This window comes from Pollachius pollachius (genome assembly GCF_949987615.1).
Source record: "Pollachius pollachius genome assembly, chromosome: 5".
In the NCBI taxonomy this organism is placed as follows: Eukaryota; Metazoa; Chordata; class Actinopteri; order Gadiformes; family Gadidae; genus Pollachius; species Pollachius pollachius.
This window is the reverse complement of record NC_136938.1, coordinates 21,553,811-21,571,022: the sequence shown is the minus strand read 5'-3', so window position 1 is coordinate 21,571,022 and position 17,212 is coordinate 21,553,811. Positions and strand designations below refer to the sequence as shown.

At 41.9% G+C, this 17,212-nt stretch overlaps 1 protein-coding gene across 3 annotated transcripts in view; it reads left to right on the top strand.

The window, feature by feature from the left end:
- adgrg1 (adhesion G protein-coupled receptor G1) overlaps positions 1-10,867 on the top strand; it is a 31,187-nt gene extending 20,320 nt beyond the window's left edge. For all 3 annotated transcript variants that reach the window (XM_079737412.1, XM_079737413.1, XM_079737414.1), the window contains 10 exons: positions 543-657; positions 2,978-3,100; positions 3,368-3,484; positions 3,966-4,008; positions 4,127-4,233; positions 4,599-4,714; positions 6,025-6,284; positions 6,556-6,655; positions 7,527-7,801; positions 10,678-10,867. In XM_079737412.1, the coding sequence (XP_079593538.1) occupies positions 543-657; positions 2,978-3,100; positions 3,368-3,484; positions 3,966-4,008; positions 4,127-4,233; positions 4,599-4,714; positions 6,025-6,284; positions 6,556-6,655; positions 7,527-7,801; positions 10,678-10,811 (1,390 nt within the window). In that variant the 3' untranslated portion in view covers positions 10,812-10,867. The remainder of the gene's footprint in view (positions 1-542; positions 658-2,977; positions 3,101-3,367; positions 3,485-3,965; positions 4,009-4,126; positions 4,234-4,598; positions 4,715-6,024; positions 6,285-6,555; positions 6,656-7,526; positions 7,802-10,677) is intronic.
- Positions 10,868-17,212: the final 6,345 nt, after the last annotated feature.

Below are 17,212 nucleotides of genomic sequence, written 5' to 3'. Positions count from 1 at the left end.
TGGTAGGGAGTGACGAGGACGCATGCAGAGCGGAGGAAAGGGTAGGCGATGAAGGTGTCAATGTGGCTACGTGTGTAGGCTACCAGTAATACGGCTCCCTATCTGAACTGGTAGATCTCGGCAGACTGGCCACTGTAAGAGTTGATCTTGGTTCAAAGACGGTGGGGCGCCCCTGGTGTAGGGCCCAGGCCACAGCCATACTACTTGTTGGGAACCGACCAGTCCACAAACATGGTCGTGGCTCACATGCACCGTTCTGAGTCAATCATTTCAGATCATTAACCTGCAGTCGCAGCCACTGTTCTTGCATAACCAAATCTACATTTCAAATCATGGCTGTTGAAACTTTTTCATACCTTATATTTTAATATTCAAATATGTTTATATGTTAACTGTTCAATGTACCATGATTTTCTCATTGATATTTTCATCTAGATCAGCATAGCCTCTACAATAAGTGACTGTATATCATCACAATCATTAATTGTGTGTGTGTGTGTGTGTGTGTGTGTGTGTGTGCGTGTGTGTGTGTGTGTGTCTAGCACCAAGGGGATCGAGATGGGCTCCCATGTGGTGGGTAACGTGGCCCTGCCGAAAACCAAAGCCACCGTGGTGGAGATGAAGGGGAACTTCCAGGGCTTTGACTTCAAGGCCCCCGTAAGACACCAAAACACAGACACACACACACACACACAGCTAAAATATATAGAAACCTAAAAATTTTAATATTTTTTACTAATTTAATTGGTTGACTCATCAGTACCACTTCCTCTTTTAGTTTGGAGAGTACCTTTTCATTTAAAAGGTTACTGCAAAGAGGAACGAATGGCAGAATAGCCCCAACAACATCAAAACGAAACTGAACAAACCCTGATGCAGGTTACATCAGGGGTGGTGAAGGTGTCACTTGAGCGAGATGTTGGAACTTTCATGCTTGTGGAAATTACCACAAAAGTTTCAGACAGCGATCACACTGTCTATACAATATCTATACAACGATGACACACCTCTACAGTGCACTTTAGGTGGCTGCCAGACATGATGAGAAGTTTACTGGGCTCCTCCAGACAAGGACACAGGATGGTTTAATGTAAGAGTTTGCAGACAAAGATCTGGTGCTCAGCCTTCCTCCACACGAACTCCGCAACAGGTCAAAATAATTACTAATTAACACAGGGGACAAACATTCCACACAATGGCACAGGAAAAGCAGGTAGTGAATGGGGTTGGGGAGGGACCGTTTCATAACACCCCCCCTCAAGGATTGAGGGGGGTGCGATGGAGAAAGTTCAGGAAGAGGGATAGGCACCTCAGGCTTAGGGCTAGCTGGCTCAGGCTTGAAAAAAAGGGCTAGGAAGGTGCCGAAGAGGGCTAGGATGGTCAGGAACAGGGCTAGGAAGTTCAACAAGAGGATCTGCTCGTTTCGGAACAGGGTTATTCAGCACAGTCTCAGGGCTAGCCTACTGGGGCTCGGGAAGAGGTCTATAAATGTCTGGAGCAGGGCTACGAAGGTCAGGAGCAGGGCTACGAAGGTCAGGAGCAGGGCTAGGATGGTCAGGAACCGTCATCAGGACATAAAAGAACGTTGTGCTATTATGACAAAATAATAATAATACAATATATATTTATATCCACTCCACTGATAAACCTCACCTCAACCAATTTTTTACTCATATATTTACTCATGTCCTGCACGCAATGATCATCCCAAGTAATTGAGTAGAGGTCTACCCCATCATGCCACTGTTTCATACCATGATGAACACAGAGCCCACAGCGGTCAGCAAGAACCAAAAGTGTACACTGCAGGATTAAATAAATGATCAAATAACCTTACAATGCAGTTGGATGTTATAAATGATATAACAGCCACTAGGTTACTTTTGAATGTTTGTGGCACTTTTTTGGACAATAATAACAGAAGTAGACCCGTTTACTGCCAGCCCGTGGGAGGACGTCCATCTCATCGGCTCTTCCGAATGAAGCACACATCAAGCAGAGCATGGAATTAATTATTTGAAAACACTTTGTACACTCTCTGCTGTGCTCTCTTCTAAACAATACAATGCGGTGTGGGAGTGTTTAATGTCCTCTAGAGATGCGCATCTACATCCTCATTGATGGTTATGGTGATTCTCTGATTCTCTGTATGTGATTTGATTCATTGTCGAATGGTGATTGAAGTCTATCACTCCTGTGATGTTTCTGAAATGTTGGATTGGACGGCCCTCTTCATATCTCAAATTAAATTTAGGCTACTGTGTGTGTGTAAAGGGATGATACCGTCAATGACTTAAATCCATTAAAATGCTTAGTGAGTTCTGGGAAACCTTGTAAGTTCTCTGAACTCTCACTGAGAAGTCCTAATTACCAAACACCTGACAGTGGTGAAGCCTTGAGACCACCAGAAGTCGGTGCGTTGTCTGAAGACACGTTCCCTTCTTGTAAAGCAGCCAGCAGCCTGCACCACATCCTCTGAGAACAATAGATCTGTCATTTCTCATACATACCTCAAACTGATTGTTATTCTATAACATTTTTTAAATCAGCCATTGGCAAAATAGTCAAATGAATCAAGATAGATTAGAAATGGTCAAACAAAAGCATGTATTGGCCATGTTTGCGATTTTTTGTAATTTTCCAATTCTGTCTATTGCATGCTGTGCCCATGGTCACAGCCTGTGCATAAATGCACTCCTGATTTTTTCACATTTTAAAGCCAAACACAAATTGATGATTCCCACGGTTTACACACAGATACATTTTTACGCAGCATTGATAACGAGGCCTTTTAAAAAGAAATACGAATTAACATAAGGAGCCGGTAGGAGCAGTTTGGGGATTGAACCCAGAACCTCCTGAGAGTCAAACGCTACTTAACATCTCAGTCTACACCGTGTTGTTCATGGCTCATCAGCGTGTCATCCCCCTCCTATGGTCACATGAAGGTAACGCTGTCTGTCTCTCTGTCCTCAAGGCCCCTGACGGTGCAGACCCAGACACCCTCCCCTCCATCCACCTCCCCCCCTCTCTGAAACCAGCCTCCAGGAAGACAGCAAAGTTGGTGTGCACCTTCTTCAGAAACAAGACTCTGTTCCAGGTACAGCCCACGGCCTTCTGTCAGAGAACATGGCCTGGTTGTTCCTTTAGGGGGTAGGACAGGGGGCATGTCTGTACAGGACTCTAGTGATCGGGAACTGGTGGTGTTTCCTGAGAATGTAAAAGCTCAGGCGTGGAGCCAAGAGATAAAATCTCTTTGTACCCACACAATGAAACTCAAACACACAAATATTTTGTTGGATAATTGGTTAATAACGTGTGTGTGTGTGTATGTGTGTGTGTGTGTGTGTGTGTGTGTGTGTGTTAGGAGCCAAAGAGGGGTGGGGAAATACTGGGGGATGTGGTGGGAATTACCGTGGAGAATGAAGTCATCACTAATCTGAGCGAACCCATCAGGATTGGTTTCCACCACGACACCTTAACTGTAAGTGAATGTGTGTGTACATGTGTGCATCCACATAGGGATCAGTATATCTCTACAGTTTTTACATGTCAAATTGCCTTTAAGTATGAATTTGTGCCAAGAAATCTGTTCACAGGGCCACTGTCATGCACCACTATTTTCAAATATAAGTGATTAATCACTCCGATAAAACATATAAATGAATTATTAAAACATTGCAGAGAAGTTTGACCATTTGTTGTCAAGGCTCTCCATTGTGCGTTCTCCATTGGTCCAAATGAGACCAATGCTTTGAATGGTTCAAACTCTTCTGCAGTGTGATATTGTGTTTGTTGCAGATCGCAGTTTAAAAATACCAAAAAATATTTTATACAGTTTTAACACTATATGGATTTAGAATTACACAATATAGTGAGCACAAAGCTTCTATCGTTTTCTAGCCTGAAGAGATTTTCATCTTCAACCAATGCATTTTGAATCCCAATATTCTTTCCATTTTCAGAAAACCCATTCACGAAAATGTGTCTCGTGGGACACCAAGACAGGTGTGTATCAAATCGTAACCATGGAAACCCTCTCCATTAAGCGTCTCCATGACCTCATGCCTGCCTGATTGCACCGTGTCCCGCCTCGGCCTTTCATACAAACCCTGGTTTGCTGTAGATCCACAGAAGGTCAACTGGAAGGAGGATGGGTGTGTGACAGTAGACATGGGAGCCAATAAGACAGAGTGCCATTGCAACCATCTGACATACTTCACCATAATGGTGGTAAGTTGTCTAAGAGACAGCGTGCGTCTTTGTCTTTATCATTGTGTCTCTTGAAGGGGGGCAGATCAAGTCACGTCATCAAGCATATATGTTCATTATAGCAAGATAGCAACCTCAGGCTTTATTTCACAATATCGACCGTCTCTCTGTGCATGATCCAGCTTATTACTCGGCTACTTACTCAGGAAAGTAATAATTAAGCAAAAGATATAGCAACAAAGATCATTTGGATTTCCAAATTATTTTATTGGATCCAACAGCTATTTGACAATTTTTAAAATTTGGACTTTTAAACACACGGACAGACAGATGGATAACCCTGAAGAGATGTAATTGTTGAGCAAAATCTTTTTGGGCTCTTACAGCGACTGGAGCGTAGAGCTGTGCCCCACCTGCTGGCCCTGACAGTCATTACATCCTTGGGCAACGCCTTGTCCACCGTCAGCTGTGTCGCCCTCATCATGTTCCTCTGCAACAAACGGTAACGCCTAGACTGAGATGTTAATTAGCAACACAGTGCCACATCCAGGGCTCTATGCTAAACTTTTTCCCGAGGAGTGCATGTGCTTCCAAAGGAAACATGCAGGAGTACACAAAGAAACATAGGAGTACTTGGAAAAATGTTTGAGTAAAATAGTTTATCAACAGATAATTTATAACATAGTATTTATACTGCTTGTGCAACAAACACACACACACGCACACACACACACACACACACACACACACACACACACACACACACACACACACACACACACACACACACACACACACACACACATACACACACACACACACACACACACACACACACACACACACACACACACACACACACACTATTATTAGAATCCTATCAATATAACTACAATTTCCGTTACTTCTAGAATACGGTTCGGGACTTTATCAGTACTCTCATCTGTATTTTTATATTATTTTTGAGAAAAAAAGAAAATTAATTACCAACAGAATTGGCATTGCTTCAATACTTTTTCATATAACGCATATTCATTATTCAGCAGCAATGTTTTGAATAAGTCTTCAATATCTCAATGACAAGAGGTGTAAAATATTTCAATAAAATACATTTTTACAGCAAAAGGCTGAAAGAAGTTCAAGGAAACAGAACCTAGAAGAAAAGAGAACCTCTTGTAGAACCTACATTATCTATCAGCCCGGAGCTCACTGCTCTCCCTCTGCAGAGCCCTTTCACTTGGATGCAAACTGCGAGCAAAAATGTTGAAAAGTGCATTTTACAGTTTGTGTTTTTCTTTGCTTGCACACGTGCTCGTAAATTATTTCGCTGGTTCCTACATGTCTATTTTTAGGTCCAACTGTAGAGCCCTGCTTTGTGCTGATATCGATTCAAACTAATTATAAGATTAATGTTATAATAATAGTTCATAATGCAGATATTTTTAAATTCATAATTTAATTATTATGATCAATGCCAAAACAATCGCAGTTTGTTTAACTAATACAATTATGTAATGTTCTCTCTCTGTTGTCTATCTCTCTCTCCCACTCCCTTTTGTCTATTGCTATCTCTGTCTCTTTACTTCTCTGTCTCTGTGTCTCTCTCTCTCTCTCTGTCACTCTCTTTGTCTCTTTGTCTGTCTCTGTCTCTCTCTCTCTGTCTCTGTCTCTGTATCTCTCGCTCTCTCTGTCTTTATCTCTCGCTCTCTGTCTTTATCTCTGTCTCTCTTGCTGTCTTTCTCTCTGTCTCTCTCTCTCTCTCTCTCTCTCTCTCTTCTCCCCCCCCCTCCGTCCGTCCGTCCGTCTCTCCAGGAGAGCGAAGGAGCAGTCTTCCCCGGTCCACCTGGGTTTAGCCGGGTCGCTCTTCCTCCTCAACCTGCTCTTCTTCTTCACGGGGACTCTGGCCAACGTGGGAGGGGAGGGGCTCTGCCGCTGGGTGGGGGCGGTACTCCACTACGCCCTGCTCAGCTCCTTCACCTGGATGGCCATAGAGGTGTTCTACACCTTCTGGAGGGTCTACATGGTGTTTAGCCCCTCCCCCAGGACGTGCTTCTGGTACCTGATAGGCTCCGGTGAGTCACATGTTTGTCTGTAGTAATGTTTCCATTGAGGTGTAGCTGTGCACGTTATGCTGCAGTGGGTTGAAAAGGCCAAGTGTGGAAATGTACCCATTTTCTTTTACACACAGTTTTCTTTCTTAATATGTTCTGAATTAGATGGTAACATGGCTTGTGGGTACCTTGTGGTACCCCAATACATCACCATTTTTAGGTGATGTATTTTGATAGAGGTTAAATAAGTATATGAGTCCAAAGTGTAACGGTGTTTCGACGTGTTTCTCAGCCCTACCAGCTCTTCCAGTCCTCATCCTTGTAGCCATGAGAAACATTTACGGTATATTGGAGGTGGTGCCCAGCGATGATCCCTCCAACCCTTACTTGATGTAAGTGTGTGTGTGTGTGTGTGTGTGTGTGTGTGTGTGTGTGTGTGTGTGTGTGTGTGTGCGTGTGTGTGTGTGTGTGTGTGTGTGTGTGTGTGTGTGTGTGTGGGGGGGGGGGGGGGGGGTGGGGGGGGGGGTGTGCATGTAGACTTAAAAGTCAAGATAAACACCACCCAAGTTTCATTGCAAAAGCAGGAAAAAAATGACATTATCCTGCGACCTGTCCTGCCAATTCCTTTATGAGACATTGCGTCTAGGACAGAGGAGAATTAGAAGAAGCTGGTTATTTTCTTTTTGTATAAAAAGAACATTTTAAATGTATGCATTCAACAGTCTCCTCTATAGCAGAGTGACCGACAACAGTTTCACTGAGCCTTTAAACACAGGGCCACCCCCTCCCCGCAATGCAACTGTCCTTATATCATAGGAGGGAGATGTTTAACTAAAGGACAGAGGCCCCTGTGTTGTTTCCAATGGGTGCAAACTCCAGGTAGTTTGTGTTCTTTAGTTTTGTTTAATTCACTCCAGGCCAAATGGGAAAGCATTCAGTGGGGCTAAATAACACAACATGAACATAAAAATAGGTTAGATTACAAACCCCAAGCAGCCCAATCAAAATATCACCAGTTGCATCACTACATCCCATCATCGAATGAAATCACTGTTCCTACTTTGATCCACTATTTACTCCTTTTTAGCAGATTGTTCGATACGAAGTCTCACTCACAGTAAATTCATTAATGAGGAGGATGGGTTAGGCTTCTTGCTCAAGTACGCTTTCTGGTAGCCGGTGGACAAGGGGGTTCAAACCCAGAGCTCTGTGGCTCTGAGTCAAAGCGCCCTCTGGACTAAACCCTGCGACCTCCACCTCCAGGTGTTGGATGAGGACCACCCCAGAGGCCCTTCTGGCCCACTACCTGACCAACGTCAGCATGCTGGTGGGCCTGGTGTCCTCAGGCCTGCTCATGCTCTTCCTGGTCTACTGGAAGATCCGCGACCGTAACAAGTGGAGGCACAGGAAGGTGGCCTTCCTCAGCATCTGGGGGCTCAGCTGTCTCTTCGGGACCACCTGGGGCCTGGGCTTCCTGGACTTTGGACCCCTCAGCACCTTCGTCCTCTTCCTGTCCTGCGTCCTCAACTCGTTTCAAGGTGGGCAGCAGATCTGTCAGTGTCTCTCTCTGCCTCTGAGGTGGTCCTTATGGTCAACGTCGTAGGGGCGTTTGTTATCATTGGATTAATATTGAAAGATTTCAGTTAAAATAATATATATTATTTCACAACATTTTTCCTTATGAATATATATATATTTCAGCAATCTTTTCATGCATATTCTGACAAATATCAAATAGTCAATAGTCTTTGTCTCAGTGACCCTGATATCTGTTTTAGAGTTGTGAGATTGTCTATGTTAGTAAGTATCGATAGACACATTTCTACATCAGAAACAACCTCAGAAACCATTCTCTTGAAATTTGAGTTGGTTGGTTTGAAGAGCCTATTTTTTTTGTGAATCCTGGCATGAAAAGGGACAATGTCTGCAATTGTGTACTGTGCTTTGATACTGTTTTCAGCCTGCCGTTGTGTAGTGTGCTTTGACAACATTTCAGCCATCTGTTGTGTAGTGTGCTTTGACACAGACTTTCAGTCTGCTGTTGTGTAGTGTGATTTGACACAGACTTTCAGTCTGCTGTTGTGTAGTGTGATTTGACACACTTTCAGTCTGCTGTTGTGTAGTGTGATTTGACACAGACTTTCAGTCTGCTGTTGTGTAGTGTGATTTGACACAGACTTTCAGTCTGCTGTTGTGTAGTGTGATTTGACAGTTTCAGCTTTCTGTTGTGCAGTATGCTTTGAGTTTTGAGTCAGTTCGAAATATTTGCCTTGCTATCAAGGCTTTAGCGCTTATCAGAGTATAACATATATCCTTTACGTACACTGTGCTCCTTCTTATCTTAAGTGTTGGTTCCTATTGGGACCACACAGTTCTTCATTTAAAAATATATTAACGTCATTGGTTATAATATTGATGTGTCATACTGGAATCGCCTAAATAGGATATACAACATGCATGACTAAATATTAAGCAAGTATTTACAGTTAAAAGTACTTCATGGATGTGTCATCAATATGATAATGTGTTATCTAACACATTATAACTTTATATATTAATTTAAACAAGCAAAACATGGTGGCGCACAAATATTTTATATATTTCTTAGCATATGTAAAGTCTTGGACATAATCATACATTATCATTGTCCTATTGTTGGAGGACTAACAGCCACCTGAGACCTTGTCGGATGCAGTCTAGGGCCAAAGGGCAGCTTGTTGCCTACTGCACACTTAAGGCAAAAATCACGATTCATGAGTTAATGTATCCGGTATAATGATTAATGATGTCTGGTTTAAGGTCTAGGATTAACTTCTCCATAATGAGGATTATGAGTAAATGTTTGACATTGCCCTTTCCTGTTCCAAATCAATACAGCCTAAAAATGAGCAGTAAAGACATCCCCTCCCTAAGGCATGCTAACCTGGTTGTTCTAGTGGGTTTCCTGGTGGTGGTCAATACAGGGTAGTTTCAGTAGTGTACCATATTGTTGTGGGGAAGTAGAGCAGGTGGACCCAAATACTCAACACAGAGAGACACTGACACAGAGAGGAATTGAAAGGGGGTTTTACTGAGGGCAACAAATAAGTAAAGGCGGGGAACGGGGCAAGGGGCTTGATGGCAGGCAGGTAGTCGGACAGGTGAGGGTTAGGCAACAGGCGGGTAGTCGGACAGGTGAGGGTTAGGCAACAGACGGGTAGTTGGACAGGTGAGGGTTCAAAAACAGGCGGGTAGTCGCACAGGTGAGGGTTCATTAACAGGCGGGTCGGCAGACTGAACAGAGGGAGAAGACAGTTTAGGGAAAGTACCCCATAACCAACAATATTGACTGACTGGATGACGTAGGATGAGAGACACTGACCCCCACTAGGTGGCAGCAGTGGACGGCGGGACACACTTCCACTTTTTTGGACTTACATTTAAAATGATCCTACTCGGTATATACAGTGTTGGGTAAGTGACTTCAAAAGAGTAATCCATTATTTATTACTTGTTACTCATTTCAAAGTAATTAGTTACATTACAATATTACTGTCTTTGAATTGTAAGGCATTACACTACTTTTACATTACTTTTGCATTACTTTCGCCAAAATAACAGGAAATATGGATTTGGTGTTCTCAATAGATTTTCTTGTGTTCAATGCAGCTCATTAGGCCTACACAGCAGGAGGTGATGTGGTATGGCATAATGACTGAGCTAGGCTTAAGGCTCACAAAAGTACAATATAATGGTTGCAGTTATGGCTCAATCCATTTCATAATAGAAATACTGTAACTTTAGGTATTCATATTGAAATCAATAGAGCTAGAGCCTACTGCGGTAGATTGTAAAAAAAAAAACTAACATTGAGCCCCCTTTCTGGTTTGTCTAGGATGAAATAGAGTGGTTGACACCGAAATTTGGACAATTGGTCCTGTCTCGGGTATTTGGCTCATTTCGAATCGCCCCTGCCTGCTTCACAATGGCTGGCTATGGGTAGGCCTATTCACAAAACTGTCCTTAAAACAACCCTAAACGTTTGCAGAAATGTGCAACTCACCGAGTGGTTAGTGGTGTTCGTTGATGTTCCTAATCAAGTATTGTAGCGAAATACAGTTTTTGTCGTGTTGTATTTGGCATTTTGTAAATCCATTGATTTTGGTTGGAAGACTCATTGCTCCTTGACCGGAAACAGAAAGGCGGGCTGGTTGTAGTCTTTTCGCTCCGTTCTAGCCCCACTGTTGATACGGAGAACCGAGCGAAAAGACTACAACCAGCGCCCCTAGAGTCTGCTGCTGCTGTGATCTTCTCCTCTAGCAGTAAGATTTGCACAGATTTCTTTCTCCTCTGCGAATCTCGCGGTGTTGGCGAATTTGTCCGTCTGACATGAATGCAGTCTGATCCCTGATCCCCATGTGGTTAACCCCTGCAGGGTTCTTCCTGATGCTGCGCTTCTACGTGCTGGGCTGGGTGAAGAAGCGTGAAGAGGGAGACTCCACCCTGGGAAGCAGCAGCCTCACCGGCTCCACCAGGCAGCAGATGCTACAAGTCCAGGAGAAACAGTAGCAAGAGAAGCAAGAGGCCTTCACCACTTCACTGGAGACCAAAGGACAAATACGGAACAAGACCCGCGGCTCCACGGGTCTTGTTCCGTATTTGAGACAAACCCTGTGTGTGTGTGTGTGTGTGTGTGTGTGTGTGTGTGTGTGTGTGTGTGTGTGTGTGTGTGTGTGTGTGTGTGTGTGTGTGTGTGTGTGTGTGGATGGGGGGGGCAGCGAAGAACTGCAGCCAATCTGTTGGAATAATAATAGGGATAAAACAACACCCACACCACAATGGTCCTTTGCTGAACATTTGTCCTCTCTGCTGTTGACAAACAATGTCACCCCCGGGAGATGAATTAAATAATATATTGTTATATAATTCAATCTTTCAGTGTTTTAATCACACATAGTCACTTTAAACACATAGGCCATAGTGTAGCCGTGCATGTCAATGTGGTTAGAAAGTGGTTAAAAAGGGTAGCAGTGGTGTTGTGGGTTGGCACGCTAGAGGTGTGAGACCTTGGAGGCTTTCAGTTCCTGTGTTTCTACTCATCCGCCATTTTTGTTTCTGGTCGAAATTCATTGTGATTGTTAAAAGTGTTTCCATGTCACCCTTAGTTTGAGATTCTATGCATACAGAGTTAAGATATCAAGCTGTGACGCTGTTATTTCTACTGGTGGCGAGCGAGAGGAGCCAACCCTGTGTTGTATTCCAGGAAGTATCTCATAGGCAAATGAAGAGGCGGTCTGGTCTGTGATGAGGGGGTGAGGCAGGGGCTCCTTCTTGGCCGCCATTCAACCGCGCAGGACTGGGGCCTGTACTTCAAACAAACTTTTCCAGAACTGGGTTGAGCCTAGTTCATGAAGTTTAAAGTTTATTTATTATTAGTAGTATTTTTAAACTGTTTTATGAATATGAAAGAGATTCAACAGAATTTTTTCAGGGTAATAATCCAAAGGTGTTTTATTTTTCTCCTTCTTAAAGACAAGCTGTGTTATTTCAACCTCTGATAAGCTTTTTTGTATATTTGTGGTTCCTATTGGTACCACAAATATATTTATTTCTGTTTTTGTGATTCGTAAGACTAGATTTTATGCTCACATCACTCCCTTGAAGCAGCACTTTAGTTATTTTTCAGCAAGCGTTGTGATGTACCAATAGCACCTTTTCACTCTCGCTCTCTGGGACTTTTAATTTGCAAGTTTCCGCCGATACAGAGACCTGATTCCCTCAATTACAGTACAATTCAAGGTTAGAATAATACTGTTGAATAAAATATATATTTTTTATTTACGCTGTATATTTTTTAACACATTTTCCATAATTGTAGATTTTTATACTCGTTCTTATATTTGTAATGTTGTCCACATATTTGTGTTTGTCAGATAATCTACTGTACATTGAGTGACTTTATTCATTCCGTCATTTTCTATATCATTTGTTTGTCCGCCGTCCTTGTCTGTATTTTATTTCATATATATTTAGAAATAAAAAGCCTTATCTGATGGATTCTTATTCTGTTAAGCATTGATGTGACACACCTGTCCTCCGCTAATTGAAACTGATCTTAAGGGGGTGTTAACAGGGATTTAAAAAAAAGGAAAGTACTTTTTAAAGGCGGTACCCGGGATTAGGCTACCACTTACTTTTCCCATCTCTCTGCAAATCTCAGTTTCAAATTTCGAGACTCATATTTGGGCTTTTTGGTATTCATTTTCTCTCATTGTTTTGTCAGCAGTCAAACATGTACTGCATGGAGATTATATTATTTTATGAGATAATGTAGCCGGGGTGAACAACCAGGGGTGTTTCTAGGTTTCATAAACATCCGGGGCTTAGCCCAGAGGGAAAAACTTTTTTTTTGTATGCTTTATTGTGCATGTACATTTTTTGATAATGCTTTACCTAAATAAACAAAGTACTCAGTTTATTATAGCTTTAAATAGCTCTCTGACTGCTGTGCTTCTTATCCCCAAACATCTTGAGTTCCATTCGTTTTTTTTTGTTTGTTTTTTTACCCAAAAATCACATTCAGTGCTGATTAAATAATATCCGGGGCTTCGGCCCCGAATTAAACAGCCTAGTGACGCTACTGTTAACAACCAGTCAATTCAACCAGTCAATTGAACAAGGACCCCTCACGCCTTGTCATGGAATATACACAAACTAGATCCATTACAAGACACTCACACAATAGTAGCAGCTTTTCATACCATTTCTCTTCCTTCCTTATCTATATATGTGATCTCTGTCTACAAATCAATTAGCTATTCAGAATAAATATTTTATATAAATATGAATTATCTGAATTGTTATATCACAACTGAGAGACTGATTGACATTGATTCCACGACATAACTTTTTGACTATTATTAAACATCAATGATACTTGTTACTTTTACTCCAACTATGGTTCTACTGTAGCTGTATGGTTCTCTAGTGGTCCAGAATGGAATTATGGAAGTAACACTAAATAGGTAAGATTAATAATTGTAAACTACACATTTTGCGAGATTAAATAGGTTACAATAAAGAAAAACTGTATTCAATTATGACTCCTTCCAAAAATGTGCTTTAATGTTTGATTTCTCCGTCTAAATGAGCTTTGTAGGATCTTGCTCTGGTAAGAGGATCTGGCTCCTCTCTAAATAGAAAATATATAACCATTGCATCTCACCGTGCATTGTTTCTAAAAAAATGTAAATAGCTCTTGATAATAAAACCTCTTCAGCCTGATTTCCTATTATTCTATCTCCCCTCTCTCACACTCTCTCTCTTTCAAACGCTCTCTGTCACATACACTAAGATTATTGTGCTCTCCATGGAAAGATAAGAAGCAAAAAATGAAAAGACAGAAAGAAGGGAATTGGGGTGTGAAGAGTGCATGATAGGGTTAGGTTAAGGATAATATATTTTCAATTAATATTTTCTATCATACTAGATAAGTAGATGATAATATACATTATTTATGGGATTTGGCTGTCACTGAATATATTATAAAGATACGATTTAAGCCATTGATGGATGTAGAGATAACATACTGCTTGCAAGCATTTTCTGCAGTGTCAAATGGTTTATAATCAGCTTAAACAGTCGTATAACCACTTGATAATCATTCAACTGATTCCAGTTTAATCATCATGGTTGTATCAACAATTAAGTATTTAATTATCTGGCCTTCTGTATCTGGAGAAACCCCAGACAATAATGCTTGCATGTAATCAGATAAATGAAGAATATGTGAGACGTATAAATCCACCCTAAAGCTTTTTAGCATCAGAAACACAAAACAATGTAACATCTGAATATAAAATTGGGATTATTTAAGGAATTCACACTTAATATAAATGATATTCAAATATCTACCGCTTACAATCTGCTATGACCTTCAGAAAAAAGACGAGGCTAAATTTAGAAAAAAGAAACTAAGAAAGGTTGCTCAACCCTCTTGAATGTTCACATCCTTTCCAATCATCCAAGGGCGTCTCCTTCTTCTGTAGGCTCAGTAGGCTTCTCACAGCTGGATTAGATCGAGAAATTACACATTGAACCTATCAGGAATGACCTCTGGACCCCTGCGACCAGGGTCCATTACTTTAAACCAAAGCATCTTACTATTTCCATGAATGCACATATTCTTAGGTGGACCCAGTGGGAATCGAACCCCTAACCCTGGAAGAACGAATGCTCCATGTGCTACCATTAGAGCTAGACTTAAGCATAACCCTAATATAATATTATACAACTGCAGAGAACCGTTATGGTACTGTTTTCAACATCAACATTTTTCCCATTTCCATTTAGGATTCCATTAGCCGACAAAACGACGAAAATACCTATTCAAATGATATATTTCTTTCCTTTGAATGTTTTGATGGTGATAATAATAATGTATCACTTCCAAAACAAGCGTTCTCCAAAATAACCTGATAAGTGGTCGGGGTAATGAGAATATATTAGAGACGGCACAGATTGCCTGAACCACTTGAAACCCCCAGTGATGGGGCGGATTAAGAGGTTGAGTTGAAAAAGGAAGAGAGGGACCTCATACCCATTAGAGAGGACAATTAAATTTATACCCGGATTATCAGGCTGTATCCAACAATGTGGGTGCGTAGTGACTGAATATCACATAATAGTTTTTTGTCCGTTCTGTTTGCATGTTATGTTCTAACAGGCCTACTTGATGTGTTCTTAAGTATCTCTCTCCACACGCTAAAGGTCTACAACCCAATTTAGGAAATTAAATCGATTAACTAACGCTCATTGTCCCTTGCTACACATTGTCCCTTGCTACACACCACCTAGGTGGCTTAACAGGTGTTCTCTGATGACGAGGACACAGGGTGATGATGTTTAAAGCGGTTAATTGCAGAGTTTGAGAGTAAATGCGATACACAGAGTAGGTTTTGTATGCTGCCTTGCCCAACATCTCTGTGGGTGTGTGGGGTGATGGCTGGTTTAATGCTCACACAGCCATGAGTCCAAGCAGTCTGACTTGGGCCAGGTTGAAGCTGCTTGAACCAGCCGTCAACCAAACACACTTAAATACACATTCTGCTTTTCTGCAATGCTCTATTTTATTAAATCCATTGCGAAAATCACGTTTTAAGGTTGAAAATGGAATTTTCAACACTCAATGTCTCGGGGGAGGTGCTTTGTGTCAAATAACAGCAACTGATGTTTTTCGGTATTGTAAAGGTGACCGGGCTCTGACCCCACAGTTGACCGTATTCCTTGTAGTTTATAGACCCGTGGAGGGTCGGTATACAAGTGAGTCATGTTCAATTCAAGGCTCCACCGTCGGCCCGGGATTTCTGCTTGAACAACAATCAGCTAATCGTCTGAATGCTCAGTGGTTCCAGATACAATCAGCGGCCGTATTTGTTGTTATTGTGTGCATTAAGTCTTTCCCTTAACCATTAGTTTCTTACTATAATTATTCATCCCGCATTAGAGGGTTAGAGAAAACGAATAACCGGACAGATGGCAAGGCTTAGCATAAAAGGCCCTTATTTTTATGTTATTCAAAGACAAGCTCCCATGCGCGCACGCACAAGTGCACACACACGCCTTCACACGCACGCCTTCACACGCACGCCTTCACACGTCCACGCTCCATCTCTGACCCAAGCATTATCTTTGATAATAATCATGTATCGTTTTTGTTAATTATTCCTAATCAAGGAATAATTGAATTCAAATATTGTTTGAGACAAACCCTGTGTGTGTATGTGTGCGTGTGTGCGTGTGTGTGTGTGTGTGTGTGTGTGTGTGTGTGTGTGTGTGTGTGTGTGTGTGTGGGTAGGGGGGGACAGCGAAGAACTGCAGCCAATCTGTTGGACTAACAATAGGATTAAAACAACACCCACACCACAATGGTCCTTTACTGAACATTTGTCCCCTGAGTGTGTACAGGCTTGTCCTCTCTGCTGTTGGCAAACAATGTCATCCCCGGGAGATGAATTAAAGATCATATTGTTATATAATTCAATCTTCCAGTGATTTAATCACACATAGTCATTTTAAACACACTCATGCACGCATGATGTTCGAGTTGTACTTCCGTCGTGAACCTCAATTAAAAGGCGAGCTGACTCACAAATGGCACCTAACATCTAAGAAAGCTGGGGGAAGAAGCACTTAGTAACAGCCTCTTCTTTTTATTGGATTGTTCTCTTTCTCTGGGCCTTTATTAATGTGTTCTGAATGAAATCGGAACTTTATAACTACAAAAAAAACGACACATCAACTCTTTTTTTGTCATTTGTACTTCGTTGTTGGTATTCATCCTTTCTCTTTCAAGAAACAGAAAGAGTTTCTTTCTGTTTCATAATGGCCCCGGTCTGTCAGCTGGTTGATGTCCTATCGTGTCGCCCCTGCTGCGATTTGCAATGGATATGTTTACTGCCATTTTATATCCCTGTCTTGTTGGCTCTCGGGGCGGTTAAACAGGCTGCTCTACTGTGGCTCGTAATGGTTGAATATATGTAAATATATAAGTGTTGAATATGTAAAACGGTAGCTTCAAAAGCAGCATGTGTTGCTACTTGGTTCGTAGCGGAGCAGACTGTGGCAAAGCTAAAGTGCTGAAGAACAAGATTCAAGAAGCATGTGGAGAAACAAGCATCTTCTTCCTCCCACACACACACACAGACACGCACAGACACAAACACAGATAAAACACACACACACACACACACACACACACACACACACACACACACACACGCACACACACACGCACACGCACACACGCACAGACACAAACACAGATAAAACACACACACACGCACACAAACAAACACATACACACACACACAGATACAAACAAGCACACAAACACACAAACAAACACGTGCACACACAAACGCACTCATTTCGGTCCAGTCCCGGAAGTTGTTCTGGTCTGTCACCCTTAC